We start from the raw sequence: 9,055 nt of genomic DNA on the forward strand, positions 1-9,055 counted from the left end.
GACATTGCAGCCCTATGTAGCCTGTACAGTAACTTCAGCAGAGCAAGAAATGCTGCTCTAGTCTGCTGTGCATGAAGGTAGTGTACTTTAACGCAAGTTCAATGCCTTGCACTGCAGCAGGGATTCTCAAACTGCGTTTTGTGGAACTCTCTGGTTTCTTGGAGCACTTCCTAGATTCCCCAAGCACCTATGTTTATGCATGTCTTCATCCGCCTTAGCCAAGTATTTTGGGACTAATGCTGTAGCTGCTTACTGCTATCTTACTATACAGCCAGTCATAACTGAATTTAAGTATTTGTTCAGGTGCTGTGCAGTTTGCGTACCCCTTTTAAATATGTCGGCCAGCACCTTTTGAAGTCTCAGCCGCAGCGGTCGAATTTCGATGGAGGCAAAATTCTAGAGGCCCATGTACTGTGCAATGTCAGTGCATGTTAAAGAACCCAGGTGGTCGAAATCTCCTGAGCCCTTCTCTACGGGGTCCCTCATAGCCTCAGTCGCTTTGGGACGTTAAACCCCCATAAAGCAAATCTTTCCAAGACAGGCTCCGTGACCGAAGCTGGCCAAAACATAAATGAAACTTGTTAGAAGCCGACTGCATTTTAGCCAAATAAAGTTGGTCTTTCTTCAACTGAGAAAGAAAAAGTTTGAGCACCCCTGCGTTACAGTAGACCATGCACAACATACAAAACATTAAAAACGCCACCATCGCTCATCGGTTTAGAATGGGCTCATGCATGAAATTATTGAGAAAACAACAAATTTTCCATATCTTGTTCAGCTTCTCTGCATAACATTAGGAAAGACGGCACGGAGTATCCTGAAGTTTTTAACTTCCCTGATGACACGCTCAACATGGATTCGCAAACTGGCTATCTGCCGTGTTGCTAACTCATCTGCCAGTGACAACTGCGTGCGGCCATTCAACATGGGTGGCATGTTTAATTTGACTCCAAGCTGACGGAGGTCATCTTCAATGAGGAATCCTCTATCCGCCATTACACTGTCCCCCTTCCTCGAGCAACTCATACAGGCCACTGTGTCTTGTGATTTCTCGATCAGAAAGTCTTCCAGGAGCAAGATTAGACACGAAAGAAACGAAGCCATTTGGAGTGATGCCAATGAGCCCTTTTGCGGTGTTATGTCCCTTATACGAGCTGAAAGTGTCGCTTTGTGTTTTGTAGTCAGACGGGTTCTCGATAAAAATTTCTGTGCAGTCCAGTACAATGCGTGTAGATGGGTACAGTTCTTTAAAATTGTCTGGCATGAACAGGTCCACTGTGTTACGTGATGGCCACATTGGTACCTGGATTAGCATTTCATACAAAAAATTAACCCAAAATGAGTACATAGCACTCACGGTCGCCACAGACACTTTCAGGCGATATGCCAAATCCTGCTCTAGCAGGCCAACTCTGAGCCTGCAAAGCACTGCAATAAGCTGTTCTTTCATTGTCAGTGCTGGTGGCCTGCCAGCACCCGTTTTCAGTGTCTGGTACATGCATTCAACATGTTCAACGAACGCATCAAATTTTTTGAAGGAGTTGAAACCCGTATAAAACACGAGTCGTTTCTCATCTGAAACGAAATCGTGAACTTTGGAGACACAATCTTTTAGTTTTAGTTTCTCTTTGAGAGCCTGAACTTTCACATCGTGCAACTGAGACTTCAGATCCTCGACCTCTTTCTGGAGCTCAGATTTGTCTTTGCGGAGCAAGCTATTTTCATGCTCGAGTTTTTCGCAGTGTTCGAGAAGGTGGGCGACTTTTCTTAGTGCGGCAGCAGATGCTGCGTCTGGAGGCCCCATGGAGTATGAGTGGTCGGCACCTAAAAAAGAAATGAACTGTTTAATGATTTGCGAACAGTTAGGCCCTGCTTTAATGCAGATTTCAGGTTTTGAAATAGTCACTTCAGCCGACAGTGGGTGTTCTGAACCTTTGCTCTCGGCTTACATTGATATACAGACAACAGAGAACCAGGATAACGAAGCCATACAGCCCAACTCTCTTTCACTCCACTGATCCACCTGTGCAAGCAGCTTACCAACCAGCAAGTCCAGATCAATACTATCCAGTTATACTTCTAAGCCTCATGAGCTGTTTGTTTCCCCTCCTGAGCATGCAGTTCGACGACGTTGCAGCTTGTGCTACCAGCGTACTGGTGTGGAATCGCCAATCATGCTGCATGACCGTATCCGTAGTGAACCAAAATACATAAATACTAGGTTTCATGCACCCAGCAAGTCCACCAAATTTGGCTAGCCTGACTTTTGGGACATTTCTCCAAGCTGGGGTGAAGGGAATAATGTCGAGGAAAAAGAAATGAAATGGGTAAGTTTCACAATGCCGTGCACTGGTGGAAGAGGTACCGCGTTTATCATAAAACTCGCTGTAGTAACATATGCACGGTAGAAATCACTGATAACATTTATGTCACAGAACACATGAGGTTCTGCCACTCCCAACATGCAACCTATCATGCAGACGTCCAATGGCTAGCTGCAAAAGCTCGCGGAAAACTGGCTTCGCGGGAAAAAGTTTTGTCAGTTTTCACTGGATGTAGAAGCCGCTCGCTATAAATATGCCGGTTGCCACAACACCCGTGGACCTCGGTATCAGTGGGCGCGATAGGGGTCCGTTAAAAGCGAAAAATAAGTTTTCATAGTGGAATGAAGAAAGCGACAATTTTTAACCACCACTAACCTTCCGTTTCCGTGCGAGGCGAAGCCGGTGCACCGAAGGTCAGCTGGGTGGGCTCCTTGGAAACTGCGTCGCTCTCTGCGTACAAAAAAAAAAACGCTTTCATGAAAATGCGTACACACAAAGCCGAAGCATCAGAAAAAAGATGGCACAGTTAAAGCGTCGCTTACTTCGATCGCATTGGGGCACGTCAACTACGCAGCCGATCTCCAACTCGTTCAGAAGGAGCACCGGGCTGGCAGAGGCAGTTTTGGAGCTCGTCTTCTTGCGTTTCGCGACTGGAAAGGATTTGGAAGTTATGATAATATGCAATAACAGTCTGAATATATATACTTACCGGTATTAAAGGAAAGAGATAGTTGATTGATGACTTTATGGGGGAAAATTGTTGGCAGCCGGTCCATATAACCACGGCGTCCACTTGCGTTGAAGTGGGCTCCGCATATCCGGTGGTGCTTAGAAGGTTGCCACAAAGAGAAGCGACCAGCACTTCCCTGGCGGTTAATTCTTCTCACCCACTCCTTTTTTTCTTTTTCATTTGCAGGGAACGCATGAAATGAAACGTTCTTGTCTCTCAGCGTGTTGTTGTCGCAACCAGGCACACAACAAGTCTGACCGCCGCCTCGGCACTTCGACGACATCGCGTGCAGTAGTGGCTGCGGTCACTAAGTGACCAACAGGCACGTAACACTTAATATAGCGCACCTGCAACCGCCCAACACCAAAAAATACACGAAATCTCAAACCAAACAAAGTACGCACACACACACACCACAGCTATGCAAACGCAGGAGACAGGAAAGATGACCGGCCGGTCGGCGCTCGCTCATTTTTCCCATAATGCGTCGCGCGCCCGCTAGGTTTTTTCGCGGCGCTGCGATTTCCGAAATGGTGCATTGCTACCACGTGCTGAAAGTTGGAGAGTTTAAAGATAAGAAGTTCCAGCACTCCGCCACATTTACAAATATAAGTTTAATGTGATTGGAAAAAATTTTATTTACATATGTACACATGCCAAGGTTACCGGATACAAGTTTAATGTTTGTGGTTCGAATGGAAGGAACGTTAGATATTCCTCGAAACCCAATTGTAGGTCCGATACATATAACCGTCTGACAGGCGTCACTGTGGAGCCACCTAGTCTCGACATTCGTGTAAAATTTGTGGGCCGACGGCTTGCCGCATGATGTTCAAAATTATGTCACACGATTCATCGTTTCATACAGCATAAACTTACTAGTTAAGTTAGAGCTTAGCTTGCGGCAGGAATTAGAACCGGCGACCTATGTACCCCTAATTCCACGTCTTTTCGAATCTTGATATGAGCATTGGGGCTCAACTGTTTGTCGCAGTGTCTCCAGCGTGGTGGCACGTGATTTCGATTTTCGTGCAGCATTAATGCAGTTAGAAACTAGAACGCGGCAGGGATTCGAACTGTGAACCTGTTAGGTGTGCTAACGCTCGATATTGGATCGCTGCTTTAGCGTCTGCTTTTTTTTTCACATGTAACTGACGGATGTAGCTGCTCGACATGTGGTTGCGAATGCTCCATATATTTGTGGCAGTTTAGTGTTTTATTATTCGGAAATACACAGATGCTCACGTCATGTTTGCGTCTCGTTTGCTACTTTATAATTATTGAGTTAATTGTCGGCACGTGCAATTGCCTGCCTATTTCTTACATTGTAATTATTTTTCTGGAGGCAAAACACTGCGAAGCAAAGCCGCTGAGCTGAAAAAATTCTTGGACACATTAAATTTTGCATCGGGCAGAGGGTGTCGAAACTCCTGTCTGAGCTGGTGCCAATTGGTTACGTTGAAGCTTCTACCGTGCTAGCGCCAAGTGCACACAACAGCCCAGCGAGCAATGTGACGACGCCCAAGGGGAACTGAATGGAAAAGCCTATATCTCCTCTACCTCGATATTGTGATGTGGATTGCATTTTGGCTGCAGCGCCAGGAAGCACTGAGAAGCGTGATAGTCATCACCCGCAACGCGCTCAAGCCGGCTGGCGCCGGCGAGCCCTCAGGTGGCGACAAGAAGCTCGTACGAAACTGTTGTGCAAAGCATTTATTGGCAATCACTCTTTTGAAAAAGACCGCGTTAGAAAGTACAGGGACAGATTAAGGCGGCAGCTGTATACACCTAGTCGGCAGTAACTCGCAGCTGGCACACGGGAACCCTTGCAGCGGCGATGATGGTCCGGAAGCAGCAGGTCACCGCGTCGTTGTCCCATAGGCGCTGACTAGCGGCTCTCGTTGTACTGCCTGGACTGAGCAGCGTGGCAACGGTTGACACACCCAGTAGGTCGGCTTCGGGGAGGAGACGACGAAACCCGCTTGCAGTGCTGCCCCACCGGCGATTAGAACGTTATTCTTGCAGTCTGCCAAGTCGTGGTGCCACGTCGTTTTTTTTTCTTTTACAATACTTGATTCGGCTTTATCTTCTGAGCACGGTCCGCAAGTCTCGTTTCTGCCTTCTAGAATTTCTGAATTCATCCAATCTTGTGCTGCAACTCATGACAGAAGGGAGCACACTGAACATCTCTATATATTCGAATAAAAAAGCTCAGATATGAGCATACCGTTGAAATACGTGAGGAAACAAAAGCATAGACAAAAAGAAGGGAAGTAAACTAATAGGGACGAAAGTATTTCAAAGAAGAAAGCAACCTTGCACACCACAAAGAAGCCGGACTGACGTCCACCTTGCCTGGTCAAGAGGCTCCCTTGAAAGTATGCAAAATGTGTTAATTAGCATATAGAGGTGATCAGAAATGTGTGCAATGATGAGAAGGTGTGTTTTTGAATTGCACAGACAAGGGTAAAATAGTTTGAAATAAATGACAGAATGAGCGATCTGGATCAAATTGTTGTGTAGTTTCTAAAGTAACGCCAAACAACTGGGAATTCGAGCAGACATGCAGAAGCAACGATGGAAGGCGAAATCTATGAAAGTGATAAGTAAAATCCCTGTAGCCCGTAACGACATTGCGTAGAGGTTTGCTGGAAGCGAAGTATTTGCGGATACCAAGAATATTACGGACAAAAAGTAATGCTTGCTGTTTGAAATCTGACAATAATTCAGGTGTAGGTGCAATACATGTACATGTGCGATTGTGGTGAAGTGAAGATAAACTCTGCAGTGTGTGGCCATTAATAAGCGCGCTGCCTGCAGCTGTATTAGGTGGAATTAGTGTAACAAGGGTGACTGGTAGCAACACGACTAAGCAGTACTGAGACAAGCGCAAAAATAAGAATTTATACTGAACGAAGGGTGAACAGACGAGGTGTAATACGGGCCATCAGCTGTTGCAGATTCATAACATACAGGTAAGAATATAAAGCTCTTGTTGAGGGAGGAGGCATACGTGCGGTAGGAATTGAATATCTTGCGTGGCGCATGGATACAGGACAGGGCCAGAGATCCGAGCTCGTACTTTCTGACGCGGCTCCGAGAACCGAAGTCGGCGTATCTGCAAAGACAAGTGGAAAGCATGGGTGTCGTGCGCATGCTATAGAGACTTCCTACGGCCACTTTGTACACTTTCCGTACTATACGGAGCAAAACTAGCGTATGCCATGCGGGCTTCGATTCATTTGCACTTACCACCCTACCCCCTGGAGTCAAGGGAGATAAAAAGAAGGGCGAGGCAGAAAGGGAACGTCTTGTGTCGTGCATGGATGCCGGACCGGGGCCACAGATCCGAGCTCGGACTTCCCGAGTCTGCTCCGTGCTGTCCTTAAGCTGGTTTAGGGTCTCCCTTGGATGTCTGCAAAGATAAAAGACACTTCGTAAAAGGCAACCATAGATGGAAACGACTGAACAGCTCGAATAGACGAGAGGGAAGAGAACATAGACACACGCTCTATGTTCTCTTCCACCCCGCCTGTTAGCGCTCAGCAGTCGTTTCCATCAACATGCACCAACCAGACTCATCAAGCCCTCTTCTTGCAATCGTGGATGTGGTGAGCACTTGAAAGTCGTCCTAGGGTCACACTGTACACTGGCTGTACTGTCGTAAACAAAGGTAGCTTACTTCGACTGAACTACATCGTCGACCCCCTTCAGCGCAGCCCGGTGTTGAACAGCCTTAGGGGGTACCGCTTCCATCTGCAGACATGCCAGTTTTCTCGTTTCGATAAGTCGCGGTCCTGCTTACCGAAGACGCAGAAAGCGACGCTGCGATGCAGTGCAATCGAAGCACCCGACAGTACAGCGTTTGTGACGGGAGGCAGCAGCAGTGCGAGGCAGGAAGATTGCCTTGCAGGGCACAAGGATGCCACACCGGGACAAGAGTTCTCAGCTCGCACTGCTGAATCGGCTCCGCGCTGTCCGTGTCCAAGGTAGACTGTAAGCCGGCATATCTGCAAAGATAAAAAGGAACCTTCGTCAAAGGCAACCTTGTATAGATGGAAACGACTAAACGGCGCGAACTGACGGGACGGAAGAGAACATAAACACAAGTTCTGTGTTCTCTTCCATCTCGTCTATTAGCACTGCGCAGTCGTTTCCATCAACATGCGCCAACCAGACCGATCAAGCACTCTTCTTGCAAGCATGTATGTCGTGAGCATTCCAAAGTCGTCCGATGGTCACACTGTAGGCTGGCTGCACTGTCGGACACAAACATGACTTATTCCACGCCAACTTCGACTGTACTACATCATCGAGCCCCTTCAGCGCAGCCCGGTGTTGAACAGCCTTAGGGGGTACCGCTTCCATCTGCAGCCGTGCCAGTTTTCTCGTTTCGATAAGTCGCAGTCCTGCTTACCGAAGACGCAGAAAACGACGCTGCGATGCAGTGCAGTCGAAGTACCCCGACAGTACAGCGTGTGCGACCGGAGGCAGATGGTGCGCAGAGGGAACCTTGCACGGCCCGCAGCTGCCACACCGGGCCAGATGTCACTGCGGGCCGAATGCACCAGTGCCGTTGGTATGAGAATGCGGGAGTGAGCATATCTGCAAAGAAAAAAAAAGAGGTGACAGACACGCAAGCGTAACGCAGTTGCACATATACTCACCGTGGGAGAAGAACGAGCCCTATTCCGCAGGGCTGAAATAAGTAAGAAAGTCGGACGGACCTTGGCTGCAGCGGAAACACGATGTGCCGCAGACCGTAGGCAGCGTCCGTTCTTCGGAGTTGCTGGACGAGGGTGGCGAGAATTTCCGAGCGCCGTGTACGGCCACAAACCACATGTCGCTCAAGAGCACTTTCGCGCCCGGGCATTCCTTGACACGACATGGTGGCTTGGTCGCAACGGCGTTCGGAACGAGCTTTTGTTTCATGACGAAAACGGCAGTGAGCTCAACACCTAGAGCTGACCTGCCAAGTGTGAGCTAAGCCTAAAGCTGTGTACGCGCCGCAACCCCTGGCTCACGACGCTTCCGTCACGAACAAAAAACCTGATGGCGACAGCCCATGAAACCTCTGCGCTGCATGCTGCGTGTTGCTTGCTTACTATTAACCAATGCTCGCGGAATCAGCGCGAGTGAAACTTAAATTTGGTCTAACAGCCCAGGGGAGGTTTCACGAAAACACGTCGCCCTCGCCGCGAGGCCTTGCCTCGCACTCACCTTCGATGCCGTAGGCCTGGCTGGGAGGTGTATCCCTCGGCAGTCGTCGGCCGGCAGTGAGGGAAATGGCTTCTCTGCGTCTCCGGTGGCCGGTGAAAACGACAGGAACCCACAGGAACCACGCACAGAGCGATGTTCAGAACCACCGCCGCTGGCACTACAGCGAAAATAAGCTCTCGCGGCTAGCACCAACGAACAAACAACGGCGGGCTCTGCCGGTGGCATTTTTCATCGGCGAGCAGACGCCAGCGCACGCGCGTTACTATCGGCTACAGGTCTCTTCATTGGCGGTTTGTGCTGACGCACTTATCAGCGATTGAAAATTTCCTCCCGGGTGCTGCGGCCGCGAGCAGCGTTAGCGCACTGCGCCGCACCTCTGCAGACGGCGCATCGTCACGTGTCTAGCGGCCAATTTTTTTCTTTTTGTTTTCTTAGTCTGCCCCTGGCACGGCTCGATGAAGTGATACCAAGACGGCGTTGGACGCGCAAGTTTCGTCGCGCGTGCGGAACGTAGAGCATGGCCGACGTTTTTCGTGTTTCTTATCCTGAGCTTCAAAGAAACGGACTAAAAAGATATGAACTGTTTTCGAATCCCTTCGTATTAATTAAAAAATCTAATTGGTCTCAGCTTGCACAGGGTGAACGAAGCGTCTTCAAAAACCATAAAAACAGTTGTGCATAATAAATCTAAACGGCAGAGAAACTACAAGTAGGATTTTTCATACTTCTGCAGCGGTTATAGAGTGGCCATGCTGTTAGCTCTTCCACAAATGCGAACTCG

General features: G+C 48.6%; 1 protein-coding gene and 1 pseudogene across 2 annotated transcripts; both read right to left on the bottom strand.

Moving 5' to 3' along the window:
- Positions 1 to 85: 85 nt before the first annotated feature.
- On the bottom strand, positions 86 to 3,576 carry LOC144104355 (uncharacterized; annotated as a pseudogene).
- A 1,179-nt stretch (positions 3,577 to 4,755) lies between these two features.
- Positions 4,756 to 8,590, bottom strand: LOC144104356 (uncharacterized). Of its 2 annotated transcripts, XM_077637300.1 has the most exons (4): positions 7,472 to 8,590; positions 6,628 to 7,064; positions 6,307 to 6,469; positions 4,756 to 6,172 (listed from the first exon to the last, which is right to left on the bottom strand). In XM_077637300.1, exons 1-2 carry the CDS (start codon positions 7,655 to 7,657, stop codon positions 6,765 to 6,767), a joined length of 486 nt encoding a protein of 161 aa, XP_077493426.1. In that variant the 5' UTR covers positions 7,658 to 8,590; the 3' UTR covers positions 4,756 to 6,172; positions 6,307 to 6,469; positions 6,628 to 6,764. The 2 variants fall into 2 exon arrangements, 1 of the variants encoding a protein (XP_077493426.1); XR_013308508.1 differs by lacking the exon at positions 7,472 to 8,590 and having other exon boundaries at positions 4,763 to 6,172; positions 6,860 to 6,983.
- Between the last annotated feature and the right edge of the window lie 465 nt (positions 8,591 to 9,055).

The sequence above is a fragment of the Amblyomma americanum genome, chromosome 9, assembly GCF_052857255.1.
Source record: "Amblyomma americanum isolate KBUSLIRL-KWMA chromosome 9, ASM5285725v1, whole genome shotgun sequence".
NCBI classification, from domain to species: domain Eukaryota; kingdom Metazoa; phylum Arthropoda; class Arachnida; order Ixodida; family Ixodidae; genus Amblyomma; species Amblyomma americanum.

Bases quoted from the DNA above. Each gene is read 5' to 3' on its own strand.
- LOC144104356 (XM_077637300.1), bottom strand. From the start codon at position 7,657: ATGCTCACTCCCGCATTCTCATACCAACGGCACTGGTGCATTCGGCCC. The intron at 7,065-7,471 runs GTAAGCAGGACT...TTATCTTTGCAG, and splicing joins CGTCGTTTTCTGCGTCTTCG to ATATGCCGGCTTACAGTCTA.